The sequence below is a fragment of the Electrona antarctica genome, assembly GCF_951216825.1.
Source record: "Electrona antarctica genome assembly, chromosome: 8".
NCBI lineage: Eukaryota > Metazoa > Chordata > Actinopteri > Myctophiformes > Myctophidae > Electrona > Electrona antarctica.
Window position 1 is genome coordinate 14,191,121 of NC_136789.1, and position 24,825 is coordinate 14,215,945.

The 24,825-nt window shown below is 42.4% G+C and overlaps 1 protein-coding gene across 1 annotated transcript; it reads right to left on the minus strand.

Annotated features, from left to right (window-relative positions):
* Positions 1 to 6,146: 6,146 nt before the first annotated feature.
* Positions 6,147 to 24,130, minus strand: LOC306928110 (zona pellucida-like domain-containing protein 1; the record flags this gene model as incomplete). Its single annotated transcript, XM_079508030.1, has 8 exons — positions 6,147 to 6,188; positions 7,455 to 7,620; positions 7,703 to 7,783; positions 7,979 to 8,076; positions 8,715 to 8,787; positions 9,345 to 9,529; positions 9,611 to 9,831; positions 23,905 to 24,130. The coding sequence occupies 8 exons, from the start codon at positions 24,128 to 24,130 to the stop codon at positions 6,147 to 6,149; spliced, it is 1,092 nt and encodes a 363-aa protein (XP_079364156.1).
* Positions 24,131 to 24,825: the final 695 nt, after the last annotated feature.

Below are 24,825 nucleotides of genomic sequence, written 5' to 3' on the forward strand. Positions count from 1 at the left end.
GGCCATCAGTTCCAGCAGTGCCCAGCCAGCCTCATCCTTCTCACCCTGACCTTGACCATGACCCGCGGGAGGCCCCCCGCGGGTCATGGGAGGTCCACGTGCCATTCATAGCATTCTTGTGTAGCCGCCAGGGCCTTTTCCTTCTGTACTGCATAGCCTGGCATGGCCAGACTAATATCACTTGCAAGGGCTCATTCTTTTCTATCTCACTGCCAGATTTGTCGGTTTCCAGTCTACAGTAGTACTGTACCATGTCTCGGTCACGTACAGCAGTACTGATTTAGCTGTTGCCACTAACAGTCAAGGAATATATTCACACCATGTCTAAAGAAAGAATGTGGACATTTACAAACTTGGAAGTATGTTTAAAAGTACACATTTTCAATGTGAAAGGATTAAAAAGGCATTGTGTAAAGTTGATATTTTTAATGTTTGAGGCGGTTGAGGCCACTACAAATTCTCTCAAAGTGCCCAGTAGCCCCCAATAGACCCAGAATGTCGATGTTGGTGTAAAGGGAGCCCACGACCACGTCCACTGAGAATAAGAATGCGTGTGGTGACACCTGATGAATGGACAAACGTACAGTAGGCCTACGGCATGTTTACGTAACTCGGGTCATTGTCCTTTCGCCTCAGGGATTGAAGAGCTTTTTTGTTGAGCTGGGATAATATTACCTTCACTGCTATTTGCAAAAAAACATTGTGTCTTGTTTGTGTGTCCAGATCGCTTTTCACTAGGGGCACGTAGGGGCTGTCCGTTTCTATGTCAATTTGGCATCATCTCCCTTTAGGACGTATTGGTAAAAGCTATCACACAGGGATACTTGAAATACCGTAGATGAGTATTTAAGCCATCTGTGGTACAGTATGTGCGAATGTCCTTAGTCAGGATGTAAGGCCTTGTGACCAGATTTGACTGAGAGCCTGCCATCGCGCAAATTCCAGCTTTTCACCAGAGGAGAAAAACTTTTCATTTTTTTTCTCCAAAATGAGTTAATAGCACAGGCAGACCCTTCACATACTAGAGCATGTCTGAAATAAGTGTCAGAGCTGAAATCGACATGTAAATGTAAAAAAAATGCTTAAACATGTAGGTTGGTGTAATGTTAGAGACCACAGAAGTGAACCTTTCAAGCCTGTTTTCTCAACTCGCTGTTTTCTGCCATATCTCCAAAACTGGTGGGTCAAACTGAACAACCAATATGTCAATTTGAAGCTATGATTCCCTGCTATATGACATGAAAAAACGAAAATTCAAAAAAATCCAATGGCAGTCCCTCAGTCAAATTTAGTCACTAATGTCCTGTTCAGAGGTTGGTGTTTCACTCAAGAACTAAAATACTAAAATAACCCTGGACTTTGAATGACCAGCAATGCTTTGCCCAAGGATCTCAGGCTACAAATATGTTTACTCATAGGGGGAGATTAGTTCAGACATGTCGGTCAGAGCTAGACCAGGCCTTGAATGTGATGAGTAAACTTAATAAAGTGTATTTAGAATCAATTAAAAGCCGAGCTGCAGCATTCTGTACCAACTGAAGACGATGGAGAGACTTTTGTGTAAGACAGGTGAGGATGCCCAGGGGATGATATCAACTCACCTATGCTGACGGAAATGTATCCACCGTTTAAGTAGGATTCGAAGTACTCGAGGGCAATGCTGAAGATGCCCGCACATTTATCCAGTCTGTTGATGAGGACTGAATGATCTATGCATGGCGTGGCAGTCAAATCCAGAAGGACAAGGTTAGAGCAGTTAATTGAATTGGCGGATAACAGAAGGACATTGAAAACCCATCCATGCTGTATCATGGCTGACTGAAGTTTTTCAAAAAAGGTTGCTTGCAATCAAATAAGATGAGCTGGGCCTATATATACTGTATGCAGATAGGAGGCATATAGATTTTTATTTTTTAGAAGATTAATGAGCAGAGCAGATTTAAAATGAACTTTACTAGATACATGAACTTTACTCATGTATCTAGTTTGTCACTGTCCGACCTTCCTAGTCTGTGTTATTAAAGAAAAACGGGCGATAATGGCCAAAACTCGACCCGTTTTCAAGATGTTTTGGCCATTATTTCTGGAACGGAAAGTCCAATCTGTTCAGTTCAAAGCTTGTTGAAAGCGTGACTTTGAGTACATTCTGAATCCATGGGCCCCCATTAGCCCATTAGGCCATAATTCATCCCTGACTGAACGGCCCTGCGTACCACCTGTTTTGAATTTGCACATAATGCAGGAGGCAGCAGCACGACCCATTAATAAAAATGAGTGCTTCCAAACTCCAACACGTGGGCGCCGTTCACACCTGAGCGACAGCTGTCTCCTCGGTGTCTCCTGTCTCTTCTGTGTCACACGGCTCGCAATGCATTTTCAATGGGAGTCACGTGGTTTGACGAGACAACCTTGTTCCATGGGGGGAGAGGAGGGCAGAAGACATCAAACCACGTGTCTATGGTGGATTTTTATGAAACAAACGCTTTGCAGTTTGAAAGAGGATAATTCAAGCTTTTGCTACAGCTGCAATGTTGGTGATAGTTTAACATCGTTTAATACAAGCAGAACGGAAATGCAATTTGGATCAATGGGATGTCAATGGAGGGCATTGCAACTCTAGATTCATCCCATTATAAAAAAAAAATTTGATTGGTTTATTTGCTGTGTATGTTGAGTTTGGAGGACCCAGTAGGCCCTGACGCCTTCACCCTATATCACCTGCCCTTGGGCTCAGTCCCACTTTTCGAATCATGATTTCTATATCTATAATAACCCCTCTTCCCTTCTGTATTTTAACTTGAATAATATTTGTCTACATGATTAATAAACTTGACACTTTTGTTACATCAGCCTCTGGTTCTGTTCATTCTGAGGCCGTACCAGATTGGGGAACCTTACCTTGTTCAGTTACATTGTCCAACATATGGTTAATGTTGGTTGTGTGTTTCTATTTTTCTTTTATAATTAATTCATGATAATACTTGTATTATTTTATATTGAAATGGCCTTTGAAGCTGATGCCCTGTTGGCATGCAGGTCTCCCTATGGCAAGAGATTTGTATCTCAGTGGGACTTCCTGGATTGAGATAAGAGATACCTGACATCAAATAAGCTATAGTGAATTGTGGGTCACCAGATGTGGTGTTTTTTTATTGTGGTATATCACAATAGTGTTCAATCCTTTTGAACAGATACTGGAGGGTTGCTGTTACAATCTATTCCACACATGGATTCAAATGGATTCAATCTACCAACCAGGGACTGTCCTTGTAATCTAATATACCCTCTGCAATTTTGTCACTCTATATGCAAAGGGAATAAAGGTGCAGTGATATGAAAATGTAGACACAGCATAGCATGACCTATGGAAAATTTGATTGTAGAATTTATAATGCACTAAAATCTACACCCAACAGAGTTACAGTACATGCACGCGCGCACATGCACACAAATTGTGCAACTATGATAGATGGATGGATAGGGTGGGGATATAATTTTTGGTTTGGAAGGATGAAAGTTGGCAGAAGGCAAATCTTTATATTTTTGAGGAAAATTACACCCTGGGAGTCAAGGTTGTTGTTTCTGAGGTTGAGTGTGAACCAATGCATATTTAAAACATACTGAGGTATTTTGGCTGGACAGGTGTTGATAATCAATAGAACACTCAGGCCAGTTCAAATCAAAAGTCTCTTTAAAAAGCACACCAATGTGAAGTGAGCGGTGGCTTGAAGTCGAGCACAGTTGACTTAATAGTATATGTTCGACCAATGGGTGTAACGCAAAAAACAAAAGGAAAGAATATCTGTACTCAGACATACGGACAAACAACATACATAGCCGTACTCTGACATACGGACATACATATAGACACACACATTATGACACATAGCTGTGCATAGGAGACTGTGTGCCACCGCTCAAAGACGTGAAGGTATGATGTCAAAGGGGCGGTTGTGGGCTTCATGCGGGTGGGAGTTGGACTGTTTGATTTGGTTGGTTGAATACTTTTAACAGTTTGCAAACTTTGCATGGACAAGCACAGGGAAGTACAGTACAATGCAAGGTCTGCTAAAAGGATTTATCCAAGAAAGCCTATGGCTTGTTTCCATTGGGGTACTCAATTAATCTAAACATTTTATGATGCAGACAAATATCGTTATAAACGAGTAGAAAACTAAAATAACAGTAACACTACATTATGTAACAGAGTTGGGAACACAAATAGCAGTGCACACCAAGTAGGGAGATGGGCTTTAATAGGTAGCTGTGTCTTTGTTCCATGCTGTTTGGCAAAAGGCAAATTTCTTCACGTGGGCACCACACCCGTGAAGAAATGTGTGGCTACCCCAACAACAGATGCAGTTTTCTATAGCAAGGGGAGGTATAGTAATCTGAAGGATCATAGTTCTATTATTATTCCATAAAGCATCTACGTATGTTAATCCCCTTGGAGTAGGGACACACACCTTTTGTAGTCTCTCACTCCTTTGTTTAATCAGCCACTTTGTCTCATATGACACAAATTGAGACCTATTTTAGGTTTTATACATTGTGTGCTTTTCTTTTTTTCTACTTGGACAGTAACTATTGAAAAGGTCACTTTGAAGAAAAGGCTGAACAGAAGATTAAATGCTCTGGTTTCACTAACATTAGGATGCCCTTTGTGTTTCCCAATGTAAGACTATATGCATCTTCTGTACAAGTTTGGCATTTAATGAGGCCTCAGAAAAATGGAACAGTTTGTAATACCATGCCGTGACTGAATAAAGGTGTATTCTAGGTCAGTATTACATTTAGTCAAGGGTGTATGTATGATATCCTCCTTTCATGAAACATTTTTTGGATGTTTGAGCAACATTTGGAGGGAAAATAGTGAAGTGCAGGCCTGCAGCACAAATGCTTAACATACAGGCTGGATATTTGGATTTGACTTGTAGTTGACTTGTAGTTGTTGAAAATATGTCCGTCCGATATCTTTCCCCCCCCCCTTTTGTATACATTACTACTATCCCCCAGTATTTTGTGTCATTATATACACACACACACACACACACACACACACACACACACACACACACACACACACACACACACACACACACACACACACACACACACACACACACACACACACACACACATGATTATGGGGTGAATATTCTACTTGTAGAAAGCATAGAACGTCCATACAACGCATTTCATTCTGATCTTCAGATAATCAATAATTTATTAGACGAAAACTAATAAATAATGGAAAAATACTTTGTTACAGCTTTTTTTTTACTTTCCCCCCCATTTCTGCAACAGAAAACATTGCTTCAGGATGATCATTTAGTATGGCTTTGTGTGTGTGTGTGTGTGTGTGTGTATATATATATATATATATATAGACAAAAAAGGGGACTCCTGCACATCCAAAAAGACTCGTGGGAGGTGCAAGTCTAGTTAGCAGGCATAGACATCAAAAAGGGAAAAAACCTTCCAAGGAAGGGACTGCACACTCCAGGGAACAGAGACGGACAACTTACTGCATCAACTTATTTATTAACACAACGTGTTTCGCAGTGAGCTTCGTCAGGTGCATAGCACCTGAAAGTTTTTTTGAGCCATAAGCCATACTTTGTTTCACATAAAGAGGGACAGGCTCGCATTAATACAGTAAACATATAACAAATACAAATGAAGAACATTTAATTTAAAATGGTTTAATTTAAAATACAGTATAGGTACCTTCTTAATTGCACTTATGTGCATCTTTCCCCAGTGTTGAAACGTCAAGTTAACCTTGTCTACACACTAGTAGTTCCCTTTTAACCTTTTGTATCTGCTTTTTAAAGGCCAAAGCGCAAGTGCATTAACACTACATATTGCATTTACTAAAACAAGCTTTTCTTTGGGTAAATTTCCAATGTTGCATTTAAAATCACAAAAGGACTAGCAAGCATAGAACTTATATATGCCACAACAAGACCACATTCGAAACATGCTACATGTGGGAAAGATTCAGCGATGGCAAAATTATACTGAGATCAGCAAAGTGGTGTCTAGTGCATCTGGCTTTTAATTGCGTCTGAGTTTCCTGTAGAATAAAGCTGCCATGACTATGCCCACAATGCCAACCACAGAAAGGACACCAACAGCTGCCTTCAGTCCTGTAGATGAAGCAGCGTCACTGGAGTGTGAAGCTGCTGACAGGACAACCAGAGGAGTAGCAGTGTGTTAGATCTCCTTAAATCTGTATCATAATAATATGCATATCTAATATGTCCTTGGATCCGGAAATCAATTAAAAAAGTGGAGCTTCCGCATGAATCATTTAACTGTCATCCTACAAACTGTAGCCTATACATGATGTACGGATTTTGCGTCAAATGATTTAAATAATAAACAATAGTTCAAATTTGGCTGCAGACAATATTGACAGCTTAGAATAGAAAAAGAAAACAAGTACCTTTTTCAGATGGATTTGCGTAGGCTGAAAAACAAAATAAAACAAAACAATCAATATTTGCTCTGAATATTACAATTCATAACCCATGAATGAGTCATTAGTCTAGGACACAATGGTAATGCAGTATATATGTTGTGGGAAGAGCAAGATCACACTTACGATCCTCAGTACTGGTGACAATAGGTGTTGAGGAGAGGGTGGCAGACTCAGTCAATCCTCCTTCCTCAGCACTAAAAGCTAAATCCCTTTTTCTCCTGCTGGGAGTGGCACAATTCTATAGTTTGGAGAAACAACAGTTTGAGCACATGCAGATTACACTTATTGCCAGTGTTAGGCAATGGGCTACATTTGAGCGTTCTACCATTATTATATTAAAGGTTTCATGACATTCATTTAAATCATTTTCATTTATTTTTATTTTTTTGAGGGGTGCTAGCCTCTCCTATATCCAGCTTTTAGTGTATGTTCACAAACTTTGTCCTACACAAACATTACATTTCAATTGACAATGAATGGAGAATTTCACGTCATTTCAGTGTCTGAGCAAATAGACATATGTGTCATAGTGTCTATTTTACGCCATGATGATGTACGATGATAAGAACGCCCCTCACTTCACACGGGTGTTTTTTCTTTTAGGTTTTATGACCTCAATTACACCGAAATAAGCGGAACCAATGAACATTCAGTGGATTTTCTGTGGTCTGGGGTTTTCTCTGTGTTCTGAAGCCTTTTAAGCTGCAATGAAAACAGGCAAAATCCCACAACAGTGCCATCTGCTGGCAAATTGTCATGTCATTGGATTTGTGGACTCTTACATCACAGTCCACAGGAAAATCAGAGCACTTGTTTGAGCCAGAAAACTAGACCACAGAAAATCTACTGTATGTTGAAAGTTCATGTTTTTGGGGTGCAATTGAGCTCAGATTTCTTTCTTTTTTTACAAAAACATTTTTATATCACGATCCCTTTAATGAAATTATACTGTTTGTATAATAATCACCAATGAACTGCAGGTGGTTATCTCACAAAGTCTGGTGATACAGTGCAGATAGTAGGTGGACAACGTCTCATTCTGCTGTTCAATGAAGCGGAAGGCTTGGAAGGAGAAGCGCCCGCGGGTGCTCTGCCCGTTCTCATGCATTTCTGTATTCTGGTCTTTGTCGCACCTGTCCGGTTGAAAGAAACAAATAAAGTGTTGGTCAAGGTTGAACTTGAGCTGTTGATTCAGAATGAGACTTGTGGACTTACGCGACAAACAGGTTGAAGTAAGTAGTAGAGGTGGGTTCAGGGGATATTGAGGCATAGCATCTGTCCAGGAGAACGTGATACCTGTTGGGGTACAAATTAACAATGCTCAAGACTAGCAATGGCAGAAACTTCATGCACTCAATGATTAAAGGACTATTGTGTGTTGTGTTTATTTCTCACGTATGAAATTAAGGACACACTGTCTCACATTCAGCAAAAACTACTACAGGTACAGGGTCAGTGATTGAAGGTAAATGGATATTTTTAAATTCTTACTGTTCAGTCAGGTTTTTTGCCTCAACCTGGACATAGATGCGGGTCCTCAGCTCTACTCCATTTGATGGCATGACCAACGGGGTGGTGTAGTTGACGTCCTGTGAACACATTATTACGTTGTATTCCATCAAAAGATAATCCCATATATTTCAAGTTTACATGTAGAACAGTGGGTTTCAAACTGCTTAATTTCAAGGTCCCCCTAAACTGAATTGAAACCAAAAAGGACCATTTGTATAGCTCTCAGAGTTTACAGACGGAAGCCTATGAGTGTTCCTGGACCCCTCTTTGAGAACCACTGATGTAGAAGAATAGCCCTGCCTGTAGCCCATAAGTCTGACACCGTCATTGACAAGGGGAGCTAGTGTTTGGTTTCCCTTGTAGGAATCCTCGGTTTGAATCCATGCGTTTACATTGCTAATGTGACCTGGACCGGGTTTCCCTAGAGGGGGAGGTCAAACAGAGGGAAATGTAGCAGAGAAGCCCTGTCTCTAAGCCCAGAACCCTAATATTTGCATTGGCCAGGGAGGATTTCCGTTTGACTGAGTGGTTGACATTTAGCATTAGCTTAAATTAAATGCAGTTCTAGGCAGCTGTGTGTACATGTGCGTGCGTGCGTGCGTGCGTGCGTGCGTGCGTGTGTGCGCGCATGCATGCGTGCATGAGAGAGAGAGAGAGAGAGAGAGATATGTAGAGAGAGAGAGAGTAAGAGAAAGTCATTTTTCCTTTGACTTACAGAGAAAAGCTTCATGGTCAGTGTGCTAATGAAACTTCCGTTTTTGTCCCTCACTGCAATGGAGGATGCTGACCTATGTGAGACAAAGATTGATGAGAGAGAGAAAGTAATGATAAATGGTTGAGACATGTTTGAGTCTGACACTGGTATACACTCAACACATTATTGAAGGAGTCAAACCCTTTGAAAGCAGAAGGATACTATTTGCTCACTGTTGCTGACATTATGATCAGTATTGAGTACCTACTTTATAATTTGTAAATCATTTAGGCCTATTGAATATCGGCTCACAAAAAAAAGGTATCTAGTTTCATGTTAACAGTTTTTGAGGTACCGGTATTTAAATTGTAGACTTGACTTTGTTTATTTGAGAGGTACAGAACATAATGAACACGGCATACAAAACTACCTACAGTAGAGTTAATGATGCAATGTAAATGCGTTTGAGTTAGCAAGTAATCCCTAACAAAAAACTATAAAACAAGATTTTACAGAAAGAAACAAATGTATCTATCAGATGTTCCATGTAATAACACTCTTTGGTACCCTGCTACAAAACCATCTCACAAAGTCATTGTGATTGTGCCGTCTTTTTTAATTGACACAAAACAGAATTCCATGGGAACTTACACATCAACCCGGGTGTTGTTGATCAGATACTCCAGAGGGTAAGCACAGGAGTAGTAATATTTGAGCTCAGCTTTATAGGTGACTGTGCCAGTGGATATATCATAGGAGCGCACTGCACCACTGATGTTAACCGTCTGGATGTTGGAGAATGCAGAGAAGACCCCTTGGCCGACTGCACTGGTGGTCTGAGATAAACATCAAGACTCATGTCAAGAACAGGAAAATGATTATTCGGCCATCCAACGTCGTCTTCATGCTCTACTTACGATGAAATGGCTGAGACAAGATGAAGTCTTGTTGAGGGAGAAGGTGAACCTGACAACCGGGGGTGAGGCACTTTCGTCCAGGGTTCCTGCGCAGCTTGGCTCATCACTCACATGGTTGAGGACGAGCTGGGACGAATTGTAGCCAGTGTGCAATACAGGGCAATAGAGGATGGCCAGGCTGATTGAGGCAGTGCCACATTCCACTGAGATGTCATTGTATGCTTCAACAGGGAAATATAAGATCAGTAACGTTTGTTCTCCATTGTCCATCGATAATCATATTCACTCACAACTAATCACTCTAATATGATGACTACTGTATGGATATTGCCTACAAAGGTATTCATTCATTTAAGCATAAAAAAGGCAAAGGCATAATGCCTGAAGTATAAGAATAAAGAGGCCAGTCTGTCATAATGTTTGTACTATGAATACAATTATAATAATAATATATAATAATTAATAAATAAATAAATAATAAGATAACTGTCTTAAAAGTACACAATAATTGTAATAATAATTGTCTTCAAAGCTCAGGATAAAATCTGCAATTAATTAGATTTGACTCTCCAAAAGCAATCATTCAAAGCTGATGTTAAATGTATATACCTGGACGTCTAGCCAAACTTCCACAATCACTTATATTTAACTGAGAGCTCTGGGCAACCATGGATGCCAAGAAGAAAAGGCTCAGAGTTGTGGAGATCTATAACAGCAAAATTACATTTTTAAATGCACAGTCACACATGTATGCTCGATCATGCAGCAAGATCTCCGTAAGAAATCTAAAGTCAAATAAGTTACAGAAAAATAAGTTGGAGCATGTTACAGTAAGCTGTTTTGATTTAAGATTTTCATTGGAAAACACTCACCTTGACTGCCATTTAAGACTCAATTTCCTTTCAGTTACTGTACTTGTTTCCTTTCTTTCTGATTCCTGGGATGTATAGAGAGGCTTTTATATGTAAGCAATCTTCTTCGGATTGGATAGAATCCAGGTCAGTGCAGTTTGGCATGCCCTCCTTGATTTGTGAACAATTCCATTGTATTGGCGATGGCACACAGACTCATCTCATATAAGTAGTTTGTGAAACCTAAACCCACCGTGAGTCTTTAGTGAACGATCAGAAACAATGGCCCAGCTCCTTTGGGACTTCCCTCAGATAGAAGCCTTTATTAAACAAGGGAGAGGCCAATTGACAGCAAGCTCTCTTTTACAATGACCCTCTGAAAGTACAATGGAATAATACAACACACAATGAAACACAAACTAGATAAAAAACAAGATAAAAGTATATATAAAAGATGACGGGTTCATTATGTAAAGCAAGTACTATTGTAATAATCCCATGAACCTTTACCTTGGTCAAAGGATGACCCTGTGATAATTTCCATAACCCAGAGGTTAATAAACCAGAAATTGTGTATGGGTGCTACTATGACATTGAGCAGATGTTAATCTTCACACAGGTCTAGACAATGCCATTGTATCTAACTAAAACACTTCACACACTTAAAATACCGTAAGTGGCTATACAGCAGCATTCTGGTTGGTCCAGATTGTACATTGCATTGCACATGTCTGGTAAAAATAGCCCTGAAACATGACTGTCATAATCATGACAGTCATGACGCAACTGAAGCCAATTTTACGCGATCGCTACATTTACAGTGAAAACATGTACATAAACATTCAGATTTCAAATATAAAGTACTCACACGTGTGCTACGGGTGTTAGACATTTACTGGTACAGCGATTAGCATTGCTGCATTCCGCATTGTTTAATAAAAGGCATTTTTATCCGAGCGCCCCCGCAATTTTTCTCAAACGGGGTGCGTTCGGAAAACTCACAGTTGCACACCGGGAGTGCACTCGCCTATTAGTTTGTATTGGCAGTGCGGTCAGCATGCCTATATCGAACACACCCAGTGTTTCAGAGTGCAACACTCCTTCCAACCGATAGGGTTGAAAGCCTATGGCAAAAAAACTGCTCGGATAAAAATGCCTTTTATTAAACAATGCGGAATGCAGCAGTGCTAATCGCTGTACCAGCAAATTTCTAACACCTGTGGCCCACGTGGTGAGTAGCCTACTTTATTTGAAATCTGAATGTGTATGTACACGGTTTCACTGTAAATGCATGTAGCAATCGCGTAAAACAGGCGGAAGTTAAGCCATGGCGCTTGTGAAGTACGAGTGTCATGTGAACCATGGCTAGTAAAACTCAGTAGGCAGAGCACTAGACTTTGAATTGCAAGGTTCTGGGTTTGATCCCGGGCAAGGCCAACATAGCAGACATGCGGTAAATACTGGGACCTGCCACTCCACCTCAGCAATCCATCTTCCTGGTATAGTGCCTTGTAAACCCATATATGGGCATAGACTGATGACAACAGGGATCTCCAACGACAGACAGACATATTTGTCTCCACCAGGCCGAAGGCATGGGGAGAGAGTATGTTTTGTTTCATATAGGCCTATGGGCAAAAAAGGGACACAGATACACAGAGTACAACGGGTACAAGGCTAGCCTATTAAATAACCAGGTGGGGTTATTGCATGGGTGCAATTAGGGTGTCTGTCTCTCTCTCCCCCTCTTGGGAGAGAGAAGGAAAAGAGAGAGAGATTAGATTGGGCTGCACTCTCTGAACGGCATGCTCTGAGACAGCCAATGTCCCAAGTGCAGCGTGCCAATGTCCCAAGTGCAGCGTGCCATTGGGCTGCTCTTGGGGGCTGGAGTGACAGTGGAGATCGGGAGAACAACACCTAGGGCCAGGTGTTGTTGGCAATGAGCCAGCCTGCATATAAGACTGGGGGAAGCTTCGCTCCAGCCTTTTAGCCCATGACATTTCTTTACCTGCAGGCTGTGTGCCATGTTAAAATGTGGTGTTCTAAAACTAAGTGAGTGTAGACAAGGGAAGCTGGCGTTAGTGGTGTCTGTGTGCTGCGATGTCTTTTGTTCTGGGCTTTTACGGTTTAGTCAGGGAGATAGATTTGTACTTTGTGTTTGAATTTGGTGTAGACTCAGAATAGACACCAAGCATGTCCATAATCCATATGGGCATATCTGTCTAGACAGACAATTTGCACTTTATAGATTAGAGTATCTTGTTTAGGACCAAAGTAATGGCCCGAAATAAGGACAACCAACAGCTTAGCGCCTCACCGCTACAGCTATTAATAAAAAGAAAATAATGATAACAAAACCTTCCTTTTTTGTATTTTTGTTTGTGCACTCTCCCTCCTGCAATATTGTTTGGCTCATATATTATCGACTGACAGAGATAAAATTGTCTTTGTGTTATACCTTTCAGGCCCATTGCCATGTGTGTCTATGTGGCTTGGCACCTGCTTTGATCCAACACCAAATTCAATAATCCACTTGACTGCTAACAGGAATTATTATGCAGTGTGACCTTAACCGTCCTATCTAATTAAAGAGCTGTCAGTAAAGCTCAGAAGTTCGCAAAACTGCCAGCTGCTAAAATGATGACCCAATTCATCAAAAAAGTAGGATGTTTTGTTAGGCTACGTCTGCCTTTTAACCAGATCAGTGGCTTTGTGGTTATAGAGTGTCTGCCCTGAGACTGGGATGTTGAGGTTTGATCCCTGGCGGGGTCATACCAAAGACCCAGTGCATCCCTGCTTGGCACTCAGCATCAAGGGTTGGTTTGGGGTAAGTCCCTGTGACATACTAGCGTCATGTCCAGGGGGTGTACTTGTACATCAAGCTGCCTCACGCTACAGAAACAGGAGTTGGCTCCTGCCCTATGGGCCTCATGGCTCGGCAAGGCTTACATCTACCGTAAATCAAGTCGATAAAGTCTTAAGTGTGTTGGCTTTACGGAGCCAAAGTGCTCTTCTACTGAAGTTCAAGAAATGTCAGTGCCCTGGGAGTTCAAATAAACAAGTACTGGCTAAAGACGCACAAGGAAGCCAAAACTGTACAATGATGTGATTGTTAGACTTTTTGGCAACAAAGTGAAGTGGACAAGAATGTTTGTGGTGGGTCATGTGGTTGCATGCGAGAATGTGAGGGTGACTGAGGTATAGAGTCAGAGAGATCAGTTAAGGTAATTGGAGGGAATCTACTGACGCAAACTAAACATGATAATTAAAATGTTTAACGTTTCTGAAAAGCCATCAAATTTTGTCTGCACCATTAGGAGGTTAAATGGTCTTCTTCACCCTCGGTGGCATTTCTCCGTTGTTGATTTCACAATGCTGAAATGATGCTGTGTGCTGCTGTACTCCGGATATAAGTTTCTGTTGTTTAATTTAAACAATGCAGTGTTTTTGTTTAAATCGATTTTAAACATAAAAACTTACAAAATATATTATTTATTAAGCACTTCATGTAATGCATGCAGAAAAATAAGCAGTTGTGAATCAGTATGTTACAAAGAAGCACATGATTGTCTAAACTGTAGATAGTGTACTAAATTATTTGCTTATTTGAAAAACTAGAACAAGTACTAAAATAAGACTAAAGAGTCCACACACTGCTATAAGACTCCCAATGGTGTTTATTATCAGTAACAGATCAAGGTTTCAAACCACACATGTTCTTTGCGCATTATAGCAGTGTGCAGACTTTCTTTTATGATTATGTCTTATTTCCAAATTCAATCTGTAAAAAATTAAACAACTATATGTATTTATATCGCCAAAGAAAAAAGTTGATACCCTACATTGAAATGACACAATAAACCAGCTAACCTCAGACCTCAATCATCTGATCATTTCACCGCCTATTAAATTTAGTGCCTATAACATTTTCTAAAGGCTAAAGAAAACATTATATTAAACTGCATCCATTAAGTTTCAGTAGCAGTATGGCATTTAATTTGTTGCTTGAAATTAAGTGTATCCATTTCATCCCCAATACAATTTGTCAGACATGTTTGGGAAAATGTGAGAAGATACAGTATACTGACAGATTTGACTCTTCTTGAAAAATAATCCCTAGGCGTAACTATGTGATGGACAACCATACATGTGTGACCTTTCCAGCGGATTACTCCAAACAATGGTGTCACGTACAGTCTATACGATATGAACACAGTCGCAAACTAGAAAAAGTGCCCTTCTGGGCACAGGTCTCCACCAGGAGGATAGGAGTATGTGTGTGATGTTTGGCAAAATGTTTAGGAGCAATATATACGTGTGTGTGTGTGTGTGTGTGTGTGTGTGTGTGTGTGTGTGTGTGTGTGTGTGTGTGTGTGTGTGTGTGTGTGTGTGTGTGTGTGTGTGTGTGTGTGTGTGTGTGTGTGTGTGTGTGTGACGTGGCTTGGCCTGTTGTAGCGCCACCATGAGGCTGATTTGAAAACTGTCAAGTGGCATTTCTTCCAAAGCCTAGTGGGAATATGCATGCACAGTTTCACCACAATCGGACGCTGCGTTGAGTAGTTGTGACGATTTGTACAAAACGGGTACAAAGCGGGCTACTCCTGAAAAGTTTAGAAGCCAATCGTAGCCAATGAGGGTGGATTATGAGAAATCAAACAAACCCGTCTTGATCACATGACTATGAAGAGCATGTGTACCGATTTGCGTGATATTTGGATAAATCTGAAGGAGTAATATTAGAAAATGTGTTTTACATATGTCGGCCTCCTGGTGGCGCTATAAAGAGCAGATGTGAAAAATTCCAGGCAAAGGTTTTTCCTTGTCCTCTAGGGAGTTGGCATACAAAGTTATCCACAGATCCGTGCAGTTAGATGTAAAAACACTTTTGGGCCAGTTATAGCGCCACCATGAGGCTGAGTTGAAAATGTTCATTTGGCATTTCTTCCTCGGCCTAGTGGGAATGTGCGTGCCCAATTTCACGGAAATCACACGATGTGTTCATGATTTGCAGCATTTTGTTTGAAACTGAGCACTCCTGCGGACTTTGGAAGCCAATCTTAGCCAATCAGGATGGCGTCTGAGAAATCTGAAAGCCCCTTTTCGTTGAATGGCTCTAGAGAGACTGTGTACCATTTTGCGTGATGTTTGGACGAAATCTGTAGGTGTACTGTCCAAAAACTTGTTTTGCACAAAGCGGCCTCCTGGTGGCGCTATAACAGGCCGTTCTGGAAATTTTGGGGCAGAGGTTCATCTTTGGCATCCAGGGAGTGTGAGTGCAAAATTTGGCATCGACCGGGTTAACGGTGCCGGAGATTAGCTGTTCACAGACGGAAGGACGGACGGACGGACGGACGGACGGATGGACGGACACACACACACACACACACACACGGACGGACGGACGGAGTGCAAAACATACTCTCTCCCCATGCCTTCGTCCTGGTGGAGACAATGAGGCATAGGCTAGACATGAAAAACATGTATTTTATACTGAAATGAAGTACAGTCCACACAGGAGCACACAGCCACCAGACTTAGATAATGAATAGACTTGCCTGGGCTCTATCAGATCCAGTTGACTTATCTTGCACCACAAATAAATGCAATGCATGGCCAGGAAATTAACTACTTGGACTGCATTTATCAACTCCATAACACCTACAATGACACTGCAAGTGGATGATCTATGGTTTTCATTTGGCCAGGACAAACTGAACTGAATAATAACAACCAGAAGTGATCAGAACCAGCAAGTCCCATGGACCAACTGGGGTGCCCCATAGACATTTATAAAAGGTAGACGCCTCCTCCGGCTCTGGGGCATGTGTGTATTGTTATAGCGGCTGCCACTTTTGTTTCCAATATGGCGGAGGCATAGCACGCTGCCACCCAAAGTGACTACTGGCCAATCACAGTGTGTCTTTCCCAGGACTTCTATAGGGTGCGCTCTGGTCGTGTATTCGAATGCACCCTAGATTCTGACATGTCCTGGAAAAGACGCGCTACGATTGGCCAGTAGTCACTTTGAGTGGCAGCCTCATGGGTGTGTAACTCTGTGTACAAATGGAACCAAATGGACCCTTACAGGTTCATTTGGTTCCATTTGTACACACTCAGAGTTTTGGGAGTCGTTGCAGTTAAATAGTTTGACTGGACACTAAGGCCCAGTCCACACTACTCTGGATCTTTTGCAAAACGGATATTTCCGTCCTCCGTTTTATAAAAAATCCCTGTCCATACGACAGAGATATCTATGTCCACACACAAATGCAGAAACGCATTGAACACAGGATAAAATCACTGCAGTAGCAGGTTTCAATTGTAGGCTATATTATATTTGATTTTATATTTACACTTATGAGGTGCCAATCATATGTTTTAATGAAGGAATAAGTACCACATTTTAAAAGCCACCTAAATTGTGAGTGGAAGTGGAACATGTTTCTTTCATTGTCTGTCAGCACAATGTGCGTAAATCTCCAAATCCCGACTCTCGACTTTTCTTTACCATCGCTCTGGCGACTTGGCAAGTCCTGCACAGAAAATATAAATAGAGTCAGACCTATAGAAGTGTCACGTCTCAGTGTTGGTGATTAACCAACCAGCCTGCTAACATTGTCACTCTGATCCCAGTACTCTACCAGTACACAGAACAAAGGACGCTTCCAAATGTGGCAGCTAGGATAGACAGGAAATTCAGTCGCCAGAGACAGCACAGCAGTTAAAGTACAGATACAGAGTCGAATAAGTTCCCTAAGATAGGCTATATAGCTAAAAAACATTCTCCGGGCGGAAATGAAAGACAGTATAAAATATACACCCGAAACAGTATCGCAGTGGTTCTCAAACATTTCATGTCAAGGACCCCCAAATTGATATGTATTTGGCTGCGAACCCCCATCTGAAAATATTTTGTTTCAGGGACCTATACAGAAGAGAAGATTTGTGTGAAAATAATACTACTACTACTACTACTACTACTACTACTACTACTACTACTATACTACTACTACTACTACTAATAATAATAATAATAATAATAATAAAGTATAGCTATTGCCAAAGTATAAAATATGGATGAATTGGCGCCTAAAATGATTGTGATGCTACAGTAAATTAACAAATTTAGTTGGGGACCCCATGGAATGCCCACAAGGACCCCTGTGACTCCTATGTAGAAACTAACACACAATCACAGTGAGGACAGACATCACCAGAATACACTGGCATCAACACGGTCTCAGCTGTATTGTCAGGACATGAACAACACTCTACAACAGTGGTTCCCAAACTTATTAGCTCAAGCTCAAGATATTTTCCAGGTGTATAATAAATGTCATGTTATAATGTAGGCTAATAAAAGTTCACGCACGCACATTGTCGGCGCATGCAGGCGCAGTGACAACGGAATGCAGTCAAGGGTGCGCCCTTTATTACCAAAACAGGAGAGAGATGTGCCATATGCGCACGGCGACCCACTGTATACTTTCTTCTCACCAACCACGCTATTTGATGCGATTCCATTCACACCTCTCTCTCTCTCTGCACCCTCTCTCCCTCTCTCTCTCTCTCTCTCTCTCTCTCTCTCCTCGCATGACCATGACCATGAAATGGAGAGCAAAATACAGCACGATATAGTTTCACATGCGGCTATGCACACACCACGCATAGACTTGTTGGTGTAGGGTACTGCGCAATGGCATTTGGCCTGGGTCCTTATTGGTAGGTTAATATCCACAGTTTATCTGTAGTGGTCCGCAATATTGTTCAAGCTTCGCACTCGGCACCAATACAAATTAAATCACCAATCCGCACTGGACTATAGTAGGCTGATATATTTATTATTGGATGCAGCAGAGCAGAGCCTTTGCTCGCTGCAGTTGATGCAACATATGATACGTTTTAAAGTTGTTAACAGTGATATATAAACATGAACAATCGGATTGATATGTAGTTTCCATGCAGGCACAAGCTGCATTTCTCACCTAATTATAGTAAAAATGATATGCGCTAATAAGCGGTGACATCATCGTTTCTCAAAAGCTCCGTTTCACATGATTACACAGTTCCACTGATCCGGATATTTTCAAATATATATGTTTGCGTGTGGCTGAAAGGCCCAAACACACAAAATAATGTGCGTTTAGCAAAAGATCCATAATATGTGTGGCCTGGGCCTAATTAGTATCATCGGTAACACCTATGAAGGAAGTAGAAAAGGGGTCCGGAAGTAAGAGTTATTCTGTGTGCATAGAGCCTATTCATGATTTAAATACAATAGCATATAGATTTTCTTCATTGTCCCAGCTGAATCAACAACCTCATTAGTCTGGACCACAAGAAGAGAGTATATTTACTGGCACTGGCAGCATGCTAAAAATGACGTTACAGCAGTTACAGTAACGTGTAATATGGCTATTGTTGTCCTGTATTTAAAGTGAAACGGAGGTGGTCAGCGGGAAACATATGAATTATTTGTAGAAACAATTTGGTAGTTATTGGTCTCTCACTAGTTCTCAAGGATTCAAGGAGTTTGCCAGAAAAGCACTGTAGCAGATTCCTCCTCAAATGGAAATGGTCAGTGCCTTTGATTTCTAAAATATAAATTTTAGTGTAAATTATTCCTTTAAAATGTATAGCAGAGCCTTTTCATGCAGCAAGGCAACATTCACAATAACAGCAGCCTGACTGACTGTCTTTTTATTTTTAAGCAAAAAAAAAAAAAAAAAAAAAAGAAAACCTGGGTAATGGGTATGGTGGTTAGACCCTGTCTGGCCCGGAATGGACTTACTTATACTCCTCTTCGTCCCCTATGGGACATAAGGCTTCAATGAGCGCTCTCCATTGCATCCGATCCCTGGCCGCATGTTGCGCCTCTCCCCAGGACAGGTTCATCTGTTCCAGCGCCTGTAGTACAGTTCTGCGCCAGGTGGTTTTGGACCCAGATTTTCTTTTGCCTGGTGGTGTACATCTTAAGGCAACCTTTGTGATGCGATCCTGCTCCATCCTCAGTACATGTCCTATAGCTATCTCAAGCGTCTGTGTGTAATCTCCTTGGTGATGCTCCGTCTTCCTATACCATACAGCAGAACAGACTTGATATTGCTGTCGAGCATCCGGTCGTTGAGATGGACAGACGTGTTTCGTCTCGCTCCTGCGCCAAGTCACAGAATGTTGACAAAAAAGCGCATTTTCTCGCTCATTTTCTTTTCATACTCCTGTGGATTATGGATTTCTACTCCAATTCACCCTGGTTCTACCATCACGTGGATATGAGGAAAATTGATTACGAGAACAACACCAGCGTAAACAACGAAGAACACAGCACGTTCTATCTCCTCGGCAACAACAACAATGGATCGACCGGTAAACATCTCGGGCACGGCGCGGCTGGAATCCACGCACTGTTAACCTGCAATCCGGCCAAAAGAAACAAACCCCTACTTGGCAAGATCGACAGACGCCTGTTCTGTTGTATATTCTTGTTAATGGCAGGAGACATCCAACCCAATCCTGGTCCTGTACTCACTAGACTTCAGGCGAAGAAACAAACTTGCAGCCTGATGATCACGGACGCAAGGACAACAAAGGAGACGGTCGCGGCCACACAGCCAACTCAAGATACGGGCACGGAGCCGCCTTGGGGATCCATTGCAAGGACAACGCATGAGATGGTCACGGCCACACAGCCAACTCAAGATACGGGCACGGAGCCGCCTTGGGGATCCATCGCAAGGACAACGCATGAGACGGTCACGGCCACACAGCCAACTCAAGGTACGGGCACGGAGCCGTCTTGGGGACCCAACGCAGATCTTACATCGGCGGCAGTCGAGGCAAAAGACACGGACAACACCACCATCTACAGGCGTGAAGAGTCTCCACATCCAACCAAGGGGGACAACGAGGCTGGAGACGGACACCGTGATACTTTACCTGCTATTTCTGCTGTTTCTCCGGTCGACACCATGGCTCAATCGGCCCCACCAGAGCCCTCAACAAACCTGGACGAGGGACCCCATCCCCCACTCCCGCCACCCCACGACGACCCCCACGCACCCCCCACCCTCCCCCCACGGCAACCCGCGGCTTCTACAGACATCAACAATGGCCCTCCGCTCCCCTACTTCGCCACGGAGGAGATAAGCACCATAGTCAGAGCCAACGGACTTCATATCTTTCACCTGAATGTCAACAGCCTTGGACCCAAAATGGCTGAAATCAGGCATATGTTTCAATGCGGTAAGGCGAACATCATTAGCTTCTCTGAAACCAAACTTGATGAGTCAACCAAAGACCCAGAAGTTGAAATAGAGAACTATTCTTTGATCAGAAACGACAGAAACAGGCATGGTGGTGGCGTGTGTATGTATATTCACAAAGACACTGAATATGTTACTCGTACTGACTTACAGCATGATGAAATTGAAACTGTGTGGGTTGAATTAATTTTCAAAAAGGCTAAATCAGTATTAGTGGGCACCGTCTACAGACCGCCTGACCAACATGGGTTCTATGATATACTTGAGGGGTGCTTAGCTGAGGAGGAATGTGTAGAGAAAATCCTGATTGGCGACTACAATACAGACATGCAACGAAAGGAAGCACCTGTGTTTAAGTCATTCAGTAAGTTCTGTGATCTACATAGTGTCAGTCAGCTAATTACCCAACCCACTAGAGTGTGTGATTCTACTCAAACTGTCATTGATCTCATTCTGTCCTCGGACAAATCCAGAATCTCCAAGAAAGGGGTTATTGTATGTGGGCTTAGTGATCATTTTATGATATTCTGTACCCGCAAAATACAAAAACTTAAGACCGGCTGCCACAAAACAGTCATATCAAGGGACCTCAAAACCTACTCTAGTGAGGTCTTTAACCAAGTATTGGAGAGTCTGGATTGGTCCGATGAGCTTAAAAGCACACTTGTCGAAGAAGCTTGGCTTGGCTTCAAAACCAAATTTACATCAGTACTGAACAACATGGCTCCTTTGAGAACCACCAGGGGCAAAACCCGCTCGGAACCATGGATGAATTCGGACATACTGGCTGCAATGAAAGCCAGAGACAAAAAATGCTCTGAAGTTCTAAAATGCAAGTCAAAGCTAGCCAAGCGCTTCGACAGTGTTCGTCAAGCTCGTTTGAACAACCTAAATACACAACGAATCAAACTACGAAACAGTGTAACTGCCATGACCAAATCAGCTAAAAGTAACTTCATTAATGATAAAGCTCAGGAAAACAAAAACAATCCTCATGAGCTCTGGAAGCTACTAAACAATCAACTAAGCTATGGTCAGAAACTAAAAACCAGATTTTCGAACATAAACATCAAATCTGACAACACTCTCATCACTGACAACCTTGATGTGGCCAACTACTTGAATATCTTCTTTACAAACATATCAACAACTCTGGTTAACAAACTGCCCTCCCACTCTGGGCTCTTTGGTGTAGAGCACATTACGACCTTCTACAAAAACCTAGGTGTTTGTAAAGACGATTTTAAACTAGTTATGGTAACAACTGATGAGGTAATTAAGAAACTGAGTGCCCTCCAACCCCACAAGGCCACAGGCCATGACAACATTCCCTCCAAATTTCTCAGAGACTCAGCCATCTCTATAGCTCCAATCATCACCCACATAGTAAACCTCTCCATCAAACAGGGACAGGTCCCCCAAGATTTCAAACTGGCCAAAGTAACCCCCTTGCACAAGAAAGGGAGTAAATTAGACCCCGGCAACTACCGCCCTATTTCTATTCTTAGTTCCATCTCGAAAGTGATGGAAAAAATAGTCTATGAACAGGTTGAAAAGTATCTTGCCACTAATAAATTATTGTACGAGTTCCAATCTGGCTTCAGAACATCCCACTCCACTGACACATGCCTCCTCTATTTGAGCGACCACATCAAACAAGAGGTGGACGCTGGCAAATACTGCGGCATGGTCATGCTGGACCTCCAAAAGGCTTTTGACACCGTGAACCACTCCATACTGGTTAACAAGCTAAAAGCAATTGGTTTCGATAGCACATCAGTGAGCTGGATGCAATCCTACCTGGAGGGGAGAGAACAGATGGTGGAAGTGAACGGAACACTGTCCCCCCCCCTCCCAGTGAGCTGTGGCGTTCCACAAGGAAGCATACTAGGGCCTCTACTGTTCCTAATATATGTAAACGACATGACTTCAGCCTGTGACTGCAACTTGTTCCTGTTCGCAGATGACTCAGCACTGCTGGTCTCGGACAGGGACAAACTGCAGGTTGAAAATGCCCTCAGCTCTGAACTCGGTAGAATCTGCACCTGGCTCGCTGATAACAAACTATCTTTACACCTGGGAAAAACTGAATCCATTCTCTTTGGCTCTATTAGTAATCTCAGCAAGGCAAATGGCTTCTTGGTTAGAGTGGGTGACAATGTTATCACACGTAAAGATGAAATTACCTACCTAGGTTCCATCCTGGAGGCTAATCTTTCCGGTGATAAAATGGCCACCAACGTAATCAAAAAAGTCAACCATAGAACAAGATTCCTCTACAGGATCTCCTCACTGGTCAACAAAAACACCTTGAAGACCTTAACAGGAGCCCTTGTACAGGGTTTCTTTGACTATGCATGCACCTCCTGGTACCACAGCACCTCAAAGGCCCTTAAAACCAGGCTCCAGACTTCCCAAAACAAACTGGTCAGGCTCCTACTTGATCTAGCCCCCCGAACCCACCTCACCCCTGCCCACTTCGACAGGCTGGAATGGCTTAGGGTCGACGACAGAGTACAGCATCTTGCAATGGGTCTGGTCCACAAGATTCGATACACCACCAAGATACCCATGTACCTGTCTAGATACTTCCTTAATGTTAACGAAGTCCACACCCACAACACCAGAGGGAGTGCAACGAACCATGTACAACCCAGATTCGGCACAAACAAGGGACTAAATTCTTTTCGCTCCTATGCCACCAAAATGTGGAACGCCCTACCAACTGTCATTAAGACATGCGAATCCCTTGACTCCTTCAAAACCGCTCTCAAAGGGCACCTACGGATGGCTGCAATTCGAAACTGGCCCCCGTAAAATCTGAATCCCCCCCCCCCCCCCCGCCCCCCCCTTTTTTCCCCTCACTGTATATATTTCTTTTCCCTTTTTACCTCCTTTTTGATGAATTCCTGTTCTGTCTATAGAAGTGTCTATTTGTACGTCTCTAAATGTTTTGATGATTTGAACATGGTGGACCCTGTTGGAAACAAGTGTAATGCTTAATTGGGTCGTCCACTCACAGTTAACAGCCTTTGTATTGAGTTTGTGCTTGAAATGTACTGTAATTCTGCAAACTGTTAATAAATTCTTCAATCAATCAATCAATCAATCAATCTTCGTTTTAAGACTACATTGCTTTGATCTCCAGATGGAACAGAGTTGGGAGAAGGGCAGAAGGCACCCTGAGCCATTCCCAGCCTTGCTTTGATGTCTTTTGATGCCCCACTGTCCTTGCTGATGAGGCTACCCAGATAAGTTAAATCTTCCACGAACTCAAGTGGTTCCTCATCGACAAAGATGGGTTGTGTGGGGGTGGAGTTGACACACAACACTTGTGTTTTGGAGGTGTTGATACTGAGTCCGACCTGTCTGGCAAAGGTGTTAAGCCTGTCAGTTTTAGCCTGCATGTTGTTATGGTTTGTGGATAGGAGAGCAAGATCATCCAGCTCTTCCAGCTGGGAGAATAGGACCTATTGAATACCTCTCGGTCTGTCAGCTGTGGTGTTGGTGGTTATCCAGTCAATGGCGACAAGGAACTAAGGAAGAGGATAGGAGAGATGATGCACCCCTGTCTCACTCCGGACTGCACGGGAAACGACTCAGAGAGGTTATTTCCCATGATGATACTACACTCTAAGAGCAGTATCTTCCAGCGGGTGTAGGTGGTGGATGCAGCGAATGATTGAATATGTACTAACTAGATGATCTATGGCAGTCCAGAAGAACTGTTTTCCTGTACAGCGTGCATACATTCCACCTGTGACCTTCTACAGCAGCAATGATTATGTCTGGCTCAAAGTCATCATCATACATGAATACATGATTTTCTTGCAACCTCTGTCTTCCCATTGAATTTCTTCTGACAGAGAAGTGGCTGTCGCAGTCTCTTCTGACAGAGAAGATGGGTGAGGCAGGCTTCTCGAAACTCCTTACTAAAGCAGCTCTGAAGTAGAGTTATATAAGCACTTTTTTGGGATATAAACACACACACACGCACGCACGCACGCACACACGCGCACACACACACACACACACACACACACACACACACACACACACACACACACACACACACACACACACACACACACACACACACACA